Source organism: Budorcas taxicolor, chromosome 2, assembly GCF_023091745.1.
Source record: "Budorcas taxicolor isolate Tak-1 chromosome 2, Takin1.1, whole genome shotgun sequence".
Taxonomy (NCBI): domain Eukaryota; kingdom Metazoa; phylum Chordata; class Mammalia; order Artiodactyla; family Bovidae; genus Budorcas; species Budorcas taxicolor.
This window is the reverse complement of record NC_068911.1, coordinates 132990687-133010500: the sequence shown is the minus strand read 5'-3', so window position 1 is coordinate 133010500 and position 19814 is coordinate 132990687. Positions and strand designations below refer to the sequence as shown.

Sequence of the window (19814 nt, the reverse complement as noted above, 5' to 3'; positions counted from 1 at the left end):
GGATCGCGCGCTGAGGAACGTGTTAGTGCAGAGGGTCCCAGGACTTGGAAGAGGATTGGCGTGAACAACCATGGCCGGACCCCGCTTCTCAGTACCCCGATTCGAGGGCGTTTCGCAGGAGCAGTTCATAGAGCACCTGTATCCGCAGGTGAGGCCCTCTCGCGGGGCGGAACCACGGGATGTCGGTGGATACCTGTTCCTACCACTCGAGCGGCTCCGAACTGGTTTCTTGGGATCCAGGTTGTGGCGAGAAGGTTGTCAGTTTAAAGTGGCTAGTTGGCCCTGCGGCCAAGGGAGCACCTGGGGGATGTTGACGGTCTCATCTATTAAATTTTTCGGCTAGCACCGTTCCACGTTTCTGGGAAGCAGTTGGACGTCAGAGCGCTGACTACGAGAAATATTTTGCCTAATAAGCCCCGCTAGCTGCCTTGCGGGAGTTCGATCAAGGAGTCTAATACCACTACCATGGCACCCTAGGGAAATACTCACCCACCCCCAAATCCCCTCCCCCGCCTCCCCCAGGTCTTTAAATCTTTCGTCGAATTTCTTAAAAGTCTAGGGGCAGTTTCGCGCCCCACCTCCGACCCCTATCCCCCAGTAGCTTGAATGGCGCCTGTTAGTCTACACTAATTACTGGATTTGAAGGAGCAGTTTTTCACTGCACTGATCCAAAAGGGGAAGCAATGGGAATCCCACGAGAAACTTCCACTGAATTCTAACTAACGTGAGTTGTAGACCAGACGTTCGATTCTTTTGTATCTGTAATTCCAACCTTAGTTCTTTAAAACAAAACTCAGAAAAATGTTATTGGGGGAGAAAGTGTTTTTACTTGCAGTGCTTTTGCAAGGGAATCTAGGCATCAGAAAAACTGAGAATAAAGAGACGAGCAGATATTTAAAAAAACAAACCATAAGATTACAATTAGCCTGCTCATGATAAAGAACCCCCTACCCCAGTAATTTTACTTGATATTTACATCTCTGAGGATGGTTCTAGAGCTACAGTTCTGAGTGTTACAAAAGTCAGGGATGAAGTTTTCTTTTAGGAGGTAGAAAACTACGAGGAGGATTCAAGTCTTAATTTATTTGGGAGGCGAGGCTAGATGGGTGGTTGTCCTTCCCCACCACGGGACACATTAGTATATAGATGCCTTCAGGACAGAATTGTGACCATCAGATGATATATGAATATGTAAATGCTTTGTAAGATGGCTAGCAAAAAGTGTTTTGTAATTTAGCCTTCCTAGACAAGACATAATATGTTACAAAGAAAGCATCACTAAACACTGTAAAGTGGAAAATTGCAAATAATACTAATCACAGTATAATAAAACTAGAAATCAGTAACTAATTTGCAAAACAAGACTTTTCTACTTAAGAAACTCTTAAGAAAAGCTGAGAAGGGATATAGTCCTTAAAATGTTTTAATAACCAACAATGTGGTACAGTTGCATGGATAGACAGACCAGATGAATAGAGAAGAAAGTCTGAGTGACTTTATGTATGTATTTCCAGAGTCTGGATAAATTTCCATTCATATAGAAATTTAGCATGTGATGAATATGACATTAAATCACTAGGGCAAAGATGAACTTTTACATAAATGGTGCTTGGACAACTGGATAGTCACAGTCATTTATAAAATGATAAAATTAGATTTATATCTGACACTATACACAAAAGTAATTTCCAAAAGGATCAGAGATCTAAATAAAAAAAGAAATTACATAAGTACTAGAAGAAAACATGGATAAATTTCTTTGTAATCTAGGTCTATGGAAGGGTTTCCTTATTATGACTCAAGTGTAATAAAAGATTAAAATATGAGTACATCAAGTTCAAACTGGAAGGAAAATATTACAATATATATTTCATTAAAGGTCAGCAAAAGCACATGTATGTAAAGAACTTTTAAAAATTAATGAGGAAGCAGGCAAAAATCTGATTAAAAAGTGAACAGTTGACAAAAAGATAAAAATGGCCTCTAAACACATGAAAAGACATTCAGCTTTACTCATAAGAGAATTTAAAGAATAGATACCATTTATGTATCATATTGGCAAAAATCAAAAGGCTTTAATAATACACTCTTTGTGAGTCTCTGAGGAAACTGGCACTCATTTTATGCCAAGTCCTTTCATGCATTGGAGAAGGAAATGGCAACCCACTCCAGTGTTCTTGCTTGGAGAATCCCAGGTGCGGCGGAGCCTGGTGGGCTGCCGTCTGTGGGGTCCCACAGAGTCAGACATGACCGAAGGGACTTAGCAGCAGCAGCAGCAGCAGCAGAAGCAGTACAAGCCTAATGGAGGGGAATTTGGCATATCTAACAAAGCTGTTGATGTGTTTATGATGTAGTAGTTCCTCTTCAGGAGTTTACTCTGGGAATGTACTTGAACAGTATGAAAATATCTAGTATTTATTATGTTTGAGAATGATTACAAATAACCTAAAAAACCTACTATAGGAGACTGATTAAATTGTCCATTTACACTATAGTGTGCTAAGCTGTAAAAAAACAATGAGAGAAAATCTGAACTGATAACAGTGATTTTCAGGATATAATTTTAAAAAGAAAAAATTACAAAAGACAATGTATAATTTTGTATAAAAAATAAGGAAATTTATATGGTTTTTGATCACTTTGCAAAGAAGAAACATGGGGATGATAAGCCAGATATTAATGAGACTGGTTATCTATAGGGGTTGAGTGATTACAACATGGGTGAGTATAGATGTGGTGACCTTTTTTGACCTAATTTTGACTTTGGAGATCACATTAATGTTTTATATTCTGAAATAATAGTAATAATAAAATTAACATGGATAAGGAATAATTAAAAAAAAAACTCTAGTATAGAATATAAACAAGTGAACCTAATTAAGGGAGAGAGGAGAAGTAACCTAAGTCACTTTTGAACACAGTACTTTGATTATGAATTTGGAATGTGTTAGTTGCTCAGTCATGTCCAATTCTGCAACCCCAGGGACTGGAGCCTGCCAGGCTCCTCTGTGGAATTTCCCAGGCAAGAATACTAGAGTGGATTGCTGTTTCCTTCTCCAGGGGTTCTTCCTGACCCAGGGATCAAACATGGGTCTCTTGCATTGCAGGTAGACACTTTACCATCTGAACCACCAGGGAAGCCCATACTTTGATTCTATGGCAGTCTAAAAACAAAAAGAACTATAAACAATGCTGAATTCTAGTTTGTATACTTTTTTACAGTGGTATAACTTAGCAATTGTAGAAGTACTTACTGTGAATTCTGGGATTGTGCAACTGATTAAACATTGAGGATGATTGGAACCAGGTTTCTCAGGAAGAGAGCAGGTAGTTTACAAATATATGAACAAGAAATCTTGAAATAAATGTTGTGGTATAAGTTTGGACTTAGGTAACCATATTGGAAGTATCATGATTCATGATACATCCATTAAGACTCTGTGTGTGTGTGTATAGTACATATTGAGAGAGAGAAAAACAACCATATGCATATGTAGTGTGTGTGTATGGGTGTATATTGTGGGTGGGGGGAGGGAGTGAGTATATACACACCTTGATGTGTTTCCTCGCTCCGTCCCCTGAAAAGGCCTATATGTAATGACAAATCAGTAGTCATGAACACATTTAGCACCCAGATCATTGTTCCTAAACAGCATTCCCCACTAGAAGAAACCAGAGCTACTTGAAGAAATAACTATAGGGCTGGGACAGAGAGGTACAAGAATACTGGATTATGTTATTTTGCCATAAAGTAGGATGTGCCCAGGCAGAAAGTCAGAAGAGCCAGCTTGAAGGTATTCTTACTGGCCAAATCTGGGATAACTTGAGCTTCAAAATTATATCAGTAGATTATAACTCAATTTAAAAAAATGGAGAAGTTAGAGCTAATTCTTACATTAGAATACCAACTAGTACCTGTAGAAGGTGATTTTTTTTTTAATCACAATTTTTGCACTCAGCAATACTGAGTGGTACATTCTTTGCAGAAACGCATCAGCTGAATCTAATCATGGAGAAGCATGTAAATGCCTATTGAAGGACATTCTATAAGATAACTAGCCTGTACTCTTCAGAAAATGTCCGGGTCATAGAAGAACGAGTCTGAGGAGCTGTTCCAGATTGAAAGAGGTGTCGGAGAAGGCAATGGCACCCCACTCCAGTACTCTTGCCTGGAAAATCCCATGGGTGGAGGAGCCTGGTAGGCTGTAGTCCATGGCGTCGCGAAGAGTCAGACACGACTGAGCACCTTCACTTTCACTTTTCACTTCCATGCATTGGAGAAGGAAATGGCAACCCACTCCAGTGTTCTTGCCTGGAGAATCCCAGGGACGGGGGAGCCTGGTGGGCTGCCGTCTGTGGGATCACACGTGGGATCACACAGAGTCGGACACGACTGAAACGACTTAGCAGTAGGAATTAAATGCAGTGTGGTATCTCAGAAGTAGGGGAAAAATACAGAGACAATTAGCAAAATTTGGATACAAGCTGGATTAGATAAAAGTACTATAGCTGTTAAATATAATTTTGATAAATATTCTGTGATTATGCAAAAGAATGTCTTTGTTCTCAGAAAACATGCTCAAGTTTTAGAGATAAAGGAGCATGATAGAGACAGTTTGGAAAACTACCCTGAAATAGTTTAGAAAAAATTAAATTACTTTTAATATGTCTCTATACACGCTTTGCAAGAGTGAGAGCAGATGGTAAAGTAAGTGGGGCAGAGTGTTAAATTAGCAACTCGTGACTCAGAGTAAATGGTATATGGGAGTTCTTTGTAATGTTCTTGTAACTTTTCCATAAGTTTAGAATGGTTATCAAAATAAAAAGTTTCAAGCCATATTTGACTATAAAGTACAAATTTTAATCAGTTGTATTTTTTGTTATATATATAACACTCATAAAAATGCTTTAAATAATATTCGGACTTCTCTTGTTTCTGAGCTTATGATAGTATTGCTGTTTGGTTTGGTTTTGTTTACCTAATGTTAAAATTTTATTCTAAGTATATTACATAGTTTCCTCTTCCTGTTGTAGTTACAGCATGAATTGTCAGAAGATCTGATTTTGAGCATCTTGGGATCAATAGTCATTTTTTATTTGTTTTTATCCCTTTATTACCCTTGATATATTGTTGGTTTTCCCTAATTTTTGTTGATTTTTCCCACACAGAGAAAACCTCTAGTGTTGGAAGGAATTGATTTGGGAGCATGTACAAGCAAATGGACAGTGGATTACCTCAGCCAAATCGGAGGGAGGAAAGAGGTGAAAATTCATGTTGCTGCAGTTGCCCAGATGGACTTCATTAGTAAAAACTTTGTATATAGGTATTTTCTTCTGAGGTTTACTCTGGGGATATACGTAACTTTTTTTAAACCTGTAAAATATTTTTGCATTATTATACAAAGACCATATGGCATTTTCTCTCTTGGCTTGTTTGATATAATTATAGAATAGCTTACTAATTTTTAAAGAATGGCTTTTAAAAGACAAGAATTCTCAGCTTACATAATTATACAAAGACATTTCCAAAGACTGTTTTAAAAATAGAGTGTATACCCAATACCCTCTGGAGTTATGGAAAGAGCAGAGAATTTCTGTAACTAGAGTTAGATTACATCTAAAGCTGGATGTGCAGTATTCATTTAGCGCTTCATTGATTAGTTGATCTTCCCACATCAATAATTGTTATCTAGAGTTGTAAATTCTAAACTTTTCCTCCATAACCTGTTTTAATTTTAAATGCCCTATTTTTTGGAAGATTTTCTACTTCCAGATTGTTTTTAGTTAAGTATAAGCTCCTGTTTTTGTTTTTTCTTTTTCTGCTCTCTCCAGAAATATAAGACAGGTGGTTGCTATGTTTGGTATATATAATCTTTTGTCAACTTGGATAAATATGACTTAATTTTCTTTTTTGACAAAATAATCTTAAATATGTTAAATTTCCCTCATGGTTGTCGTTTTATGTTTTGGGGTGTCTTAAAAGATAGTTGAAAGCTGTGGTATATCTGAACTTGAAAGCTTTAAATGCTGTAATCGTATAGTTTTATTATGCTGTTTATTCCCATGAGTTTATTCCCTTGAGTTTCACTAAAAATGTTAAATTTAAAAACAGTTTTCAAATTCTGAGCACGTGTAGTTTCCAGCAAATCCAGTCTATTGAAAACCATGTTCACAAAAGACTGATTTTTTAAAGAAAGGTGGCTCTCACTGTTCCTTCCAGAGTTTAGAGATGAGCTAAACAGAGCTTCCAGTGTCCAGGATCATACTTTTCTCATTAGAGTTTTCCAAGTTTGTATAGCAGCTTGCCAAACCATTTCTTGGTATTTGATTCTTTGAATATTTGCTGTTACAGTTTTGGTTTTTAATAGGCCATAAACTGAATTTAATTGCTATGGATTTTTCCAAGTGTAAGAACTTTTCATTTTTTATTAAACAAGAAAGTGGAAGAAAGTGCTGGAATGATGAGTGTTTCTCAGCCTGCAGCTAATGATGTTTATTTTCCAGGGAAGCCCAGTGCTGTAACAAATGGGTATTGAAACTTCGTCTTGAATTGCCTTAATGTTATGTCATGTCCTATAAACTTCAAAACATGTTTTTGAAGCACGTATATTATGTAATAGTTCCTATTCCAGCTCCTCTAAGCCTTTCACTAGAGCTGCTAAAGAGTTGCAAGATTATTTGCCTAGAGACAGAAGGAAAACAGATGTAGTCATTTTTGCAGTTATTGGGGAACAGGAAAGAAGGGAGGCATCTAGGCCACAGAGAGAGGCTGGAAAGTAAGAGAACCTACGCACGTATCTCATTATTAACACTTTAGATTAAGGTTTCATTTCTGCTTTTTAAACACTTGAAGATAAATATGTTCCCAAGTCTTGGCTTTTACGTCTTTCCTCATGGTAGCTCTTACTGTTCTTCCAGAATCCGTATACATAAAAAGGAAGAGCCTTGAAAGGATACTGTTGGTATTCTGTCCATAGGTTTTTTTTCTCAAGTCTGAGTCTTACATGAGCTTTGCTGCTTCTGCCTATCACATCCATATCGTCTAACTCCTGTCATCCTGCTCTTATTGTTTGTTACACTTTCATCATTCCTGATCTTGGAAAGAAACCTTTCCAAAATGGGGAACAGAACAGTAAGGAGTTTTTTTTTCTTTTTCTGAATGTTGTTAACTGCTTGCTGCTACGTTACCATTATTGTTAACCCCACCATCTATCATCGAACATTTCTTATATATCAGGTACTGTGCATCCTAAATTATATTACTCATTTAAATGTCTATGAGGTATATTTTTTTAACTGATAATTATACAGATGAGAAAACAGAAGCTTAAAAATGTTAAATAATTTACTCAAGCTTGTAAATATAGCTTGAAATGATGGAACCAAGACTTATTCCCAAATTTGCCTGACTCTACAGAGTCCTAACAGTTCTAATCCTTCTTGGATACTACCTCACTTGCTGGTCTGTATGTCAGTCCAGACAAGTGGAGCATTGTATAGCAGGTGCTTTTCATACTGAAACATGCATAGGGTAGATGAGACCTTAAGGCCGAAGAGTTTCGCAGTTGATATGCCTGTTTCCCCCTTCTCTCAGCTTGGATGGTACTACTAAAGGAGAAGGTTGCTGAGGCCACCCAAGTTCTGCTTTGGACTGAACTACTCTACCTGGCCTGTTCTTGTAAAGGTCTTAGGTTCTCTCGAAGACCTTAGCAACTGCACCAATTACAGAGGTAGCTCTGGCCTGCAGAGGCTTCTGTATTATTTCCAAACTCTTCAAAAGATGTTTTGGTAGAAATGAAGGGTGTACAGTGAGATCAGAGATGGAAAACATTGAACAAATAAATTTGTTGATATTATTTGCCAGAAACTATAGAAGTAGATTGGTCTGAGTAGATGACAGCCTTCTTTCTTCTCTCCTGCAATGTCCACTGTACATAATTATCAGTAGTGTCCTCAAATTCAAATTGACACCTGCTAGTCCAGAATCTGGCATCAGATTATCTTAGCTTTGCAAAGGGGTACAAGGCAGGAAACAGCATCCTAGCAGGATAGTATCAGTAGAGTCCTTATACCAATTCAGAAGCCATTTTTGGCTCACTAAGTGATAACTTCCTTGTGAGGGAACAAGACTAGAGGTAGATACAGAGATACCCTAGTTTAGTTAAGCTACATAGTCCACAGCAACCTGTAGCATAAGATGACTATGACCTTAGTTTCTCAGTTCCTCCAAGGGATGTGCTCAGTTACTGAGTTATACTGCACACAGGGAAGCCACGTCCTCTGCTTCCCAACAATTAAGAGTTCAGTCACCATCCTTCCAGTCCAGACATAATAAATAATTGGTTTTTTTTGCTGAGATTTGCTTCCTTTGTGGCTCAGCTCGTAAAGAATCTGCCTGCAATGCGGGAGACATGGGTTCAGTCCCTGGTTTGGGGAGATCCCCTGGAGAAGGAAAAGGCTACCCACTCTAGTATTCTGGCCTGGAGAATTCCATGGGCTATATAGTCCATGGGGTCACAAAGAGTTGGACATGATGGAGCGACTTACTTTCACTTTCACTTTGCCGAGATGCGTGGCATGTGGAATCTTAGTTCCCTGACCAAGGATCAAACCTATGCCCCATGCATTGGGAGCATAGTCTTAACCACTAGATCTCCAGGGGATTCCCAGAGGGTCTTTTTCTTTTCAGTAAACAGTGTTATCTGTTCAAATAGCTGACATTCCACATTTATGTTAACCCACTATGTTTCTTGGAAAGCATTGCATGTTCATCTTCTTACAAGGAAATCTTACCTCCCTGTTAAAGAGTTCAAGTGGAAAGATATTTGTTAGTAAGAGCGAAAGATTACAGCTCCTAATCAGAGGTGTGGAGGCTAGAGTGTAGTGACCCAGATGCCTTTGATGATGTCATTGTCTGTGTTTGATGTTTCTGATAAGGTATCATCTTCAGGTAGTGGGCAGTACTTTCGATTCTAGAAGATTGAACAGATAGGATATGACTCAGAGAAGGTAACCCTCACACTCAAACTTTTCTTGTACAGTGTTCAGTCCTGTTTACCAGGATGGAAGGAGATGGGCCTTTGGGCAGAAATATTTAAGAATAAAATTTTATCATTTCACTGGAATTCTTGAGCTATTACTCAGAAGCCTGAAATGATAGAATGTGGTATAGAAGGGTGAGAGCAGTTTTGTTTGGTCCTGCTAGAAGGCAGGCAGGTTGGTGAGAAGGGGAGGGGCTTTGTCTTCATGGGACCGTTTGCTTGTTATCTCTTCTACAGTAGCACTAGTAGTTTGCCTCGTTCATCCGGAGACTTGTTTTGCCATGAAACTTGAAAGTTGGTAGCAGTAAAAGCTTGCAAGTTTGTGTATTTCCATATATACCATAAAACCAGAAACATTTCTTTTGTGTTTATTTTAGAACTTTACCTTTTGACAAGTTGGTACAAAGGGCAGCTGAAGAAAAGCATACGGAATTCTTTATTTCAGAGGTAATTGTTTTTACACATTTTCTTAAGAAAACATTATAATCATGAAATTATTTTCTTATAAAAGAATGTTAGATATATGAGAACTATAGCTTTCCATATATCCTAGCTGTGCTATTTATTAGATCTCAAACCTTGTCCTCATTACCTTTCTGTGCTTCGGTATTCTCATCTGTAAAATAGGAACAGTAATAGTACTTATTTCATAAGTTTCATGTGACAGTTAACTCAATAAAATCTGCACTCAGCACAGTGTCTGATAGGTAGGAATCACTCACTAAATGTTAGTTATTAATACTACCTCCTCTGAAAATGCTTTGGTCTGATATGCCAAGTTCAGATGCTAAAAAGGAGAACTTTGTTTTCATATCTATAAGACTATTTCTGTATTTTTTTATTGTTATTAATGTGATTTCTGTTGTGTATATTTGCTGTAACATTTGTTCAGGATTATATGCAGAAGAATTCTACTTATTTACATAATAATCCAGCTCAAAATAATGCAGAATAGAATTTAAATATCTTGAGACATTGAGGCTTTTATAAATATATTTTAAAAAAAGTTTACTGTGTTATCTCAAAAGCACATTTGAAAAATAAACTGCTTTTTAAGCTTTGAAGAAAGCTGTTGTCTGCATCTGAGCCAGCTGGGCTGATGGTCAGTTTGGTGGTAAAAGGTATTACATTTTCTCTGTTCTTTCATCACGTGATGTTTTATCCCTACAAATCCCAGATGTCTGATTCTAATTGTATGACTAGAATATATACAAAACTGATTCCATTAGCTGTATCTGAAAAATGTGTTTTAGCTTTACAGTCGTGCTTTAACATGTATGTTCAGCTGCACTTTGGTACTTTCCTGTCCAAGGGTAATGTGTGGCACAGATTTAAATAGCCATGAAATGTCAAGTGAAATAAAGGAAATAGGGATAAGGTAATGGTATTAAAGTCTAAAAGTTAGGGTGATGTGTAAGATGAATTGGACTGTCAGTTCAGTTCTCTGGGAAACACATGCTGCGATGAAATTAGGACTACAAAAGACTTATTGGGGAAAATACCTGTGAAAGAAAAGGAGAAGATTTGGATAGAGGGTGCCATCAGGCAGTGATTCAGAGCTTACCAATTCTGCCAGCTCCATGTGGAACTCCTGAGCAAAGACTACTTCCTAGAGGAATCCTGTCCAGGGTGGCAGTGTCTAGGCCTTTTACCATCTTGCTTAGTCATTGGTTGAGGCTACCCTAGAAAGAGCACGACCTTCAGTTCAAAGGGTGAGGTGGACCTGAAGGAGTTAACAGCTGGCAGCTGTAAGTTTATCACACACCTTGCAATTAATGAATCTTTTCTTGAAGAGGGTTCTGTGGTGCATCTCTGTATCTGCCACATAAATTTATATTTTATATCCTGAAACATTAGAACTGGTGGATAACTCTTAGAATTTTGAAGAACAGACTTTGAAACGAGTTTGAAAGTGAAAGTGTTAGTCGCTTAGTCTTGTCCCACTCTTTGCAACCCCATGGACTTAGCCTCTGTCCATGGAATTCTCCAAGCAAGAATACTGGAGTGGGTTGCCATTCCCTTCTTCAGAGGATCTTCCCAACCCAGGGATCAAACCTGGATCTCTCAAATTGCAGGCAGATTCTTTGCTGTCTGAGCCACCAGGCAAGCCCTGAACCTGTTTAGCTAGTAATAAATTTATGAAACTTACCTGATATGGTACTAGTTAAAAATTTAAAATCAGTAAATCTTGTATTTAAGTAAAATCTATGAACATAGATGTATAATATATTGTTATGATAAATGAGATATATTTTGAAGTTTGTGCTATAATATTTTAATGTAAGTATAAAAGAGGCAGAATTCTTGTGTTGGGTTGCCCCTGTGTTTGACCTGATGTGGCTCAGTTTACTAATTACAGAAAATACAGGCAATGTATACTTTGTAATTCAAATAGTTCCCTATTAGAGCTACTTAATGAAGTTGTAATTGACAGTTTTTTAAAGCATCAACTTAAGTTTATTACTATAAGATGACATAGTTCTAATTCATACCTGAGCTGCCTCTTGATGATTTGGGTTGAGAATTATGATTAGGGATAAGCTTAGCTTTATAAAATACAGTGTTTCAGATTTTAAAAAAAAATTAGTTTTAAAAGTATAAAATATATTATCTTCTATATTTGCATTATATTCACGAAGTTTGTTGTTAGCCCTCAATGATACTCTGAGATCATGTGTGTTATAAAAATGGGATTTCTTTAATGTCTTAAGATGCTAATTAAGATTGTAAATAATTTAAAATCTAAATTAAGCTTTGTGGCTTTAGATGTGGTATGCATGTGTTGCCTGTATAAAGAATTTATTTTACCTGATGTTTTGTGGATCTTGTCATTATTACAAGCACATATAGAGACATTTCTTCATATGGCCACCAGAGAGCATTAGTAGAAAGGGAAGAAAGTGGAACTTTTTTTGAAAATGGCTTAATTGAGTTAGATTTTCAAATTTATTTCCTTTTGTATTTACTTTCTAATTTTTTTAAGTGAATACTGATGTTATTTTTCTTTGGCATGTTTAAGGATGAGAAGTACTACCTCCGATCACTTGGAGAAGACCCTAGAAAGGTAAGAATTCTGAATGTAAAAAGTTATCTAATCTTTCCACAATTAAGGAATCTATTCTACTTATTTTGCAGATGACCATTCAGCTAATAAAATAAAATCTAAAATGATATAAAAAACCTGGATAATTCATATATATGTATTCAGAGTCAAATTAATATGGACACAGTTAAGAAGCAGTCCCTAAAATGATCAAGTCAGATTCTATCTTTTCTCTTTATGGCATGTTATTTCTTTACCTTCTTTTAGTCTTCTCTCTTAGCAGAAGCCACAGGTTTTACATAGTTGATAACATTCAAGTTAATGACTCTTACATTTAAGTAGGTGGCAATTGTATGATTCTTGCTTAGAGTAAGATTAACTTTCCTATTAATGAAGCATGTAAAGGTTAACAATAGTGATATCGTTGAATGTATAATTACACAGTCTGCCATTCCTTCACTTAAAAGATCATGTGTTGACTATGGTCACATCCTAGTATTTTAAAACAGTGAGCAGAATTTTGCACCATTCTTCCATGATTTCATGGGCTCTGATGACAGGCTTAGATAAAATAAGCATTACTCCAGTATTGTGGAATAAAATTCTCATTGTATTTCTCTCAATGCAGGATGTTGCAGATATCAGAAAGCAGTTTCCTTTATTGGAAGGAGATATTAAGTTTCCAAAATTCTTCAAAGAAGAGCAGTTCTTTTCCAGTGTTTTTCGAATCAGCTCACCAGGGTTACAACTTTGGACACACTATGATGTATGCTACATAAAATGAGAAATCTAAAACTACAGTAGCCTTTAGAATTTATAGACTGAACATTCACAGTGTTAACTTTTGGGAGGCTACCCTGAAGATCTCTGACATGTAATTTGCTGAAACATGAGGTTTAAAACCAGGTGCTTTGCCAGGCAATGGTATGGGAGTAAATTATTTAGTTAATGCTAGAGCCTAGTTAGTTTCTTAAATTTGCATTTCTCTGTGGTCTTGTTCTTGATTCATCATTATAAATATATATACTGAGTTTTTTCAAGTGTTTTTTGTTTTTTTAACATGTGGAAAATGGACACCAGATGAGGGGGGAAGCTGAAAGTGGAAAAAATGTTAAAGTTGAAGTTATACATGTGACTAGATGGAACCGTTGTTTGGGAGAAAGGCAGAAGTTTGTGGAGAGCCGTTTCCAACTGTAAAAATTTGGAGATGCCTGGAGGTCTTAGGGTATATATCCCTTGAGAATGTCAAGTGTCTACTGTATTTATTGAGCAGTGAGTGCACAGATATTGATCTTGAATATTTATTCTATGGTGATACAGTTTTATTTGCTTAAACATATGCATGAGCTTCCTAGGTGTCACAGCAGTAAATAATCCACCTGCTAATGCAGGAGACACAAATGATGTGGGCTTAACCCTTGGGAGGATCTCCTGGAGTAGGAAATGGCAACCCACTCCAGTATTCTTGCCTGGAAAATTCCATATACAGCGGAGCCTGGTGGGCTACAGTCCATGGGGTCACAGAGTGGGACACAACTGAGCATGCACACACACGTGCAAACACATGCAAATAAATAGCTAAAAACATTAAAAATCTAGGTTTGTGTTTAGTTTGGTGTTGGGTAGAGAAATTTAGAAAATTTTAAGCAATATCTTGTGTGTACATTAGTTGCACAGTTGTGTCTGACTCTGCGACCCCTTGATAGGTTTCCAAAGATAAAAGAATATTTTGAAAAGTTCTAAATATAAAACTTTATAATAAAGTTTTAGAAGTATATTTTATAGTGTTTTATAGCTGAGCACCTCTTGGGAGAATTTAGATATAATTAAATGAGATAGATATAAGATCTTAACATTTTTTAAGGTTTTCAGTTCAGTTCAGTTGCTCAGTCGTGTTCGACTCTCTGCGACCCCATGAATCACAGCACGCCAGGCCTCCCTGTCCATCACCAACTCCCGGAGTTCACTCAGACTCATGTCCATCGAGTCAGTGATGCCATCCAGCCATCTCATCCTTTATTGTCCCCTTCTCCTCCTGCCCCCAATCCCTCCCAGCATCAGAATCTTTTCCAATAAGTCAACTCTTCTCATGAGGTGGCCAAAGTACTGGAGTTTCAGCTTTAGTATCATTCCTTCCAAAGAACACCCAGGACTGATCTTTAGAATGGACTGGTTGGATCTCCTTGCAGTCCAAGGGACTCTCAAGAGTCTTCTCCAACACGACAGTTTAAGGTTTTAGTTACATGAATAGTATGGTGAGAAAATGATAACTCATACTTTTAACTGTATTCATAAATTTTGTGTAGTATCCATTTTATCTTAAATATTATGAAGTTTTTCTTAAAAATAAGTCAAAGGAATGCTAGTTACATAGTTAAAGCTTACATAAGTCATTGTTAAGGGAGAAATGCTTAGGTTGAAGTAATATGTAAAGAATCATGACTATGTCTTGCTTAGTATATATTTTAATTCCTTAGCTGAGAATTAATGTAGCTCTGCCTTTTTTTTTCCTTTTTCTATTTTTGGCTGCATTGTAAGGCATTTGGGATCTTAGTTCCCCAACCAGGGATTGAACCTGTACCCCCTACATTGGAAACATGTAGTCTTGATAACTGGATTGCCAGGGAAGTCCTTGTAGCTCTGCTTTTAGGATTTTTCAAAATTTGTACTAATGCAGTGTACCCTTAAAAACATGATAAAAGTCTACATTGCTCCACTATTACTAAGTTCATCAAAATTATTTGCTAAGTTATGGTCCTCTCGAAATAATTTGGAAATTCAATATATTTTCCTGTAACCAAATTCTGGTTGGCTATCTAGTAAGAGTGTCAGTGGTTGCAGCACTACCTTGTGTTTCCTCAGCACCTGGTTTTTCTAAGTGCTTTCATCCTGTCCTCTGACGTTAGCCTTACAGTATTCCTTGATAGATAATTAAAACACTTACCAACGTGCATGTGTGCTTGCTAAGTCACTTCAGTTGGGTCCAACTTTTTGCGACCCTATGGACTGTAGCCCTTCAGGCTCCTCTGGCTATGGGATTCTCCAGGCAAGAATACTGAAGTGGGCTTCATGCCCTCCTCCAGAGGATCTTCCAGACCCGTGGATAGAACCAGCATTTCTTACATGTCCTGTTCTGGCAGGCAGGTTCTTTACCACTGGTACCATCTGGGAAACCCATACTTACCAAAGTGAAAGTAAAGTCACTCAGCTGTGTCTGTTTGTGACCCCATGGACTGTAGCCTACCAGGCCCCTCTGTCCATGGGGTTTTCCAGGCAAGAATACTGGAGTGGGTTGCCATTTCCTTCTCCAGGGGATCTTCCTGACCCAGGGATTGAACGCAGGTCTCCCACATTGTAGGCAGACGCTTTACCATCTGAGCCACCAGGGGAGTTGGTCATACTTACCAAAGGGAGCCTCAAATAGATGATACTGCAGTTGCTGTCATAATGATGAAGCAAAGGCAAATAGTGTTCTGAGCAGATTTTCTAATGGCCTGCCAATCCTTCCCATTTTAAGGTAGTGTTGGAGAAATAATGACGCAGTTGTGTAACACATCTGTTTTCACTGTTAAATTAGAATATTACTATGAGTTTTAGGTAATCTGAGTCAGGTTTTATTAAAAGATAGGATTTATGGTTAACTGTTTGGAATACCATTGATTCTGTATATTAGAATTTTATGCTTTTTCAGAAGTTCTTATTTGCCTTCAGGTAATGGATAACTTCTTAATACAAGTGACAGGAAAAAAGCGTGTTGTTCTGTTCAGTCCTCGAGATGCCCAATATTTATATTTATCAGGTACTATTTTTTTTTAAAGAATAAATTTCTCAAGTTTGTTTTTTTAATGTCTTCATTCTCAGAAGAACGTTGTAGGGCTTCTTCCTAATTATGATTCTTGTGTTGTATTTGTGTTCTGTATTGTGTTCTTCATTGTGTATGTCTATACATGAGATGATAGGTTATATGAAGAATGAAATTTTTAGATTATCTTGATTATATTACATGAATGTCAATGTTTAGGGTAGGTCACTGAAAATTGTCTTCAGGAGAAGAGTAATTGTTCTCACGGTGTGATACGGTAAAGTAGTTGTTAAGGAAAAAAATAAAATTTCAAATTTATATTTGTGGTCATTAAAAAAAATGCTAACTATTCAATCTATATCATCCTGTTCTGGAACTTTTCAGGTTCTAAATCAGAAGTACTGAACATAGATAACCCAGACTTAGCTAAATATCCACTGTTTTCCAAGGCTAGAAGGTATGAATGTTCCCTTAAAGCTGGAGATGTGTTATTCATTCCTGGTAAGATTTCTAGACTTCAATAATTTGCTTTTTATAATATTAATACTCACCTGACCATTATGCGATTTTTTTTTAATACAAAAGTTTGTTAACTGTATCCTATCCTATACAAGATGATTTTTTATATACAAATGTATGTGTGTTTAAAGTATGCTAAGACAGATTTTTACAGTATTAAGTCTTGTTTTTCAAAGACAACCTATAAATATATTATTATACTCTTAAGTTCTTTTACTAAAGGATACTAAGCAAGATACTTTATATCTGCAAAAAATTATACCTCATGGTACTTTTAAAATCATTTTGTTTCTAAAATATTCATGTGTTTTAGAACTGTCACTTAAGTAATTATGAAGAAATTGTAAATATATTTCAAAGCCAAAAATAATATTATAAATATCAAATGTTATAATGCAATGCCTATGATATACACTATTGTGCATTATTTTTCTACAGTCTGAATTAGTGTCACTTAATTTCTTTGAACAGTATATAGGCATTAGTTATTAGTAACTAGTGTTACAGTTAACATCTGTAATTATACAAAACTGAATACCTGAAAATTATAAAAATCATAATATTAAGGGGTACATTAACAAATTGGCTTATAGTTTTACCTTTCATATATGTTAATATGTTTATAATAATACCTCTTGAGTGATAAAATAGTTAAAAGTATTAATAATAATATGATCTTATTTGAGACTAGGTTATAAATTCCTTGAGGACAGGGAACCATAGTTTGTTAATCTTTGTGTTGTCCTGTTTAGTTAACTTTACATAATTGTGTATAAAAGTTTAATACCTTGACTTCTCAATCTTCATTGAAAACAGTCACAGCACACTGTGTTTTAAATCCATTGCTATTACTTAAATTTGGGGGTTTTATATCGAGAGCATGATTAAGGGTGATGCAGTTCTGCCTTATTCTGTATACAACTTTAAAGGAGAAAAAAATACTGAACATTTGCAGATATTTTGAAATAGGAGCAGAAGTCCCATCTTTGGATTTAAATTTAACAGAATGGTTAGCTTTTTTCCCTGTTAACACTGAATAAGGAAAACAAGGTTCTGAAAGAAAGAGTAGTTAAGATTAAAACCATGGTTGGAACCTAGTTTTGTAAATCAAAATATTTTAAGCTTTTGTTTTTTCTAGAGCACTCTTAGAATGAGTTTATTTCTAAAATTTAGCATCTTATTAATCTTCCTTTCTGTCACAAGATTAAACACTTTTTGGATGTGACTAGGATTTCATCTTTGTGTAGTGTTGGTTTAATATTTCTTTAGCACCTATGCTTTGAAAATATTTATTCTCAATTGAAAACAAAGAAGTAAACTTTCTAGTGGAAGTAAAATATTAATTAGCTATACGAAGTTTAGTTATCTTTTCCACAACCAAAATATTTGCTTTACTTCTATATATATATTTAAAGGAATGTTAACATAGGATGCTTGTAACTGCCTTAGAAATATAAAACTGGGGAGGCTACAATGAATGCAGATTTTAAGCAAGTTAGAGAACCAAATGCAGCTTAAACAGGAAGTCTTTGAGGACAAAAGTACTGTACTGAGTCAGAAAAGGTCAAAGATACTCCTCAAATAATTGAAATGTTCTGTGTATAAAAAATGAACACTTTTGATGTGGTATGTGACTCAGGAAGTGTAAACAAGTAACAAAAAACACAGCCCCAAATTACAGATCTAAAAAACAAATAGAACTTTATAAAAAACAAATAGAACTTTATAAAAGAACAAATAGAACTTTATTGTGTCTTTCAAGTTAAAAGGAAAAATTGCTACTTTCAGAAGTTTTAAACGTAGGGTTGTGCTATTGACACTTTAAATTGGTTGGCAGTTCATAAAAGTTAAAATGATTCTGTTAAAAGCTAGGAGTGTGCTAACGAAGGGATCTAGTTATAAGATTTATTTCTTGAATTGGCTATATGCAATTTGTGATATTTCACTGACATTTTGTTTTTTTTTAACTGTAGCTTTTATTTTTAACTTTTTTTTTTTTTAAATACTTCTTCAGCTTTATGGTTCCATAATGTAATTTCTGAAGAGTTTGGAGTGGGAGTGAATGTCTTTTGGAAGCACCTTCCATCTGAATGCTATGATAAAACGGATACCTATGGAAACAAAGATCTGACGGCAGCATCAAGAGCTGTACAAATTTTGGACAGAGCCTTAAAAACACTGGCTGAATTACCAGAGGAATACAGGGACTTCTATGCACGGCGAATGGTCTTGCACATTCAAGACAAAGCCTATAGCAAAAACTTTGAATGAATAATGAAATGAATGCAGTGAGCATAAACTTTTAAATACAGTTCAGCCCAAATATTGGAAAAGTGTAACAAGATGTAAATTAGTTTTTTAAACATTTAATCTTTGTTCAGTAGGAAAGATAAATCAATCTGGGATTTACAGATTTAGTATGAAGGCATGTTTGTGTGGTTTCTACTTAATACAGATTGTTAGGGCTTCCCTGCTGGCTCACATGGTAAAGAGTCTGCCTGCAATCCAAAAGACCTGGGTTTGATTCTTGGGTTGGAAAGATCCCCTGGAGGAGGGCATGGCAACCCACTCCAGTATTCTTGCCTGGAGAACCTCCATTGATAGAGGTGCCTGGTGGGCTACAGTCCATGGGGTCACAAAGAGTTAGACACGACTGAGTGTCTAAGCACAGCACACATGGTTGAAAAGGTGCTGCAGTGGGATAACCCGTTAGCTTTCAGATGCAAATAACTAAAAAAGCCAACTTAAAATGACCTAAACAGTTAGAAAATCTATTGAATCATTATACATGAAGTTAGCTGATAAAAAGGGCTTCAGTATTTCTATTCCAGTGATTCCGTAGGAAGGTCACCAAGAACCTCTGGGCTTTTTTCTCCCTGCTGTTTTCAACTGCAGCCTTGGCATCATCTAGTGCTGGCTACCCTCGTGGTCACGGGATGTTTGCCAGTAGCAGTTGGGACTATGTGCATCTTCATTTACATGCAGTGCAGGAATTGGGGAGGATTTCAGGGGCCCTCTCTTAACATGCAAAAGCTTTCCCAGAATTTGCCACCAGATGCTTGGGTCTCATTGATCTAAAGTGGCTTAGACCTGTCCACCCACAGGCCAGTCACTGGTAAAGGATATGGAATAACTCTTAGGTCAGTTGGGTCTACTGTAGCTGGAAGTGGAATTCATCTCCTCTGAGACACAGAGGTATTTATGAGGGCAGAATGGGTCATTTTTAGAATACGTTTAGATAAGGAAAAACGTGGGCAACCGACAATATGTGTACTACATTAATCTTTTGAGCTTTTTATAACAAACAGATACATAGGCCTCATCTTTGTAGAGCAGTATTTTGGGAGTTTGGCATAGGTATCTAAAAGATTTGTGGGTTTTGTTTTTTTTTTAATGTGTAATTAGGATT

At 36.4% G+C, this 19814-nt stretch overlaps 1 protein-coding gene across 1 annotated transcript; it reads left to right on the top strand.

Moving 5' to 3' along the window:
* The first annotated feature begins 18 nt into the window (after positions 1-18).
* Positions 19-18676, top strand: TYW5 (tRNA-yW synthesizing protein 5). The gene is made up of 8 exons (XM_052635605.1): positions 19-148; positions 5170-5324; positions 9419-9488; positions 12061-12105; positions 12713-12850; positions 15796-15883; positions 16271-16387; positions 18420-18676. Exons 1-8 carry the CDS (start codon positions 71-73, stop codon positions 18674-18676), a joined length of 948 nt encoding a protein of 315 aa, XP_052491565.1. The 5' UTR covers positions 19-70.
* Positions 18677-19814: the final 1138 nt, after the last annotated feature.

Bases quoted from the DNA above. Each gene is read 5' to 3' on its own strand.
- TYW5 (XM_052635605.1), top strand. From the start codon at position 71: ATGGCCGGACCCCGCTTCTCAGTACCCCGATTCGAGGGCGTTTCGCAG. The intron at 12,851-15,795 runs GTATGCTACATA...ATTTGCCTTCAG, and splicing joins AACTTTGGACACACTATGAT to GTAATGGATAACTTCTTAAT. The intron at 16,388-18,419 runs GTAAGATTTCTA...ATACTTCTTCAG, and splicing joins AGATGTGTTATTCATTCCTG to CTTTATGGTTCCATAATGTA.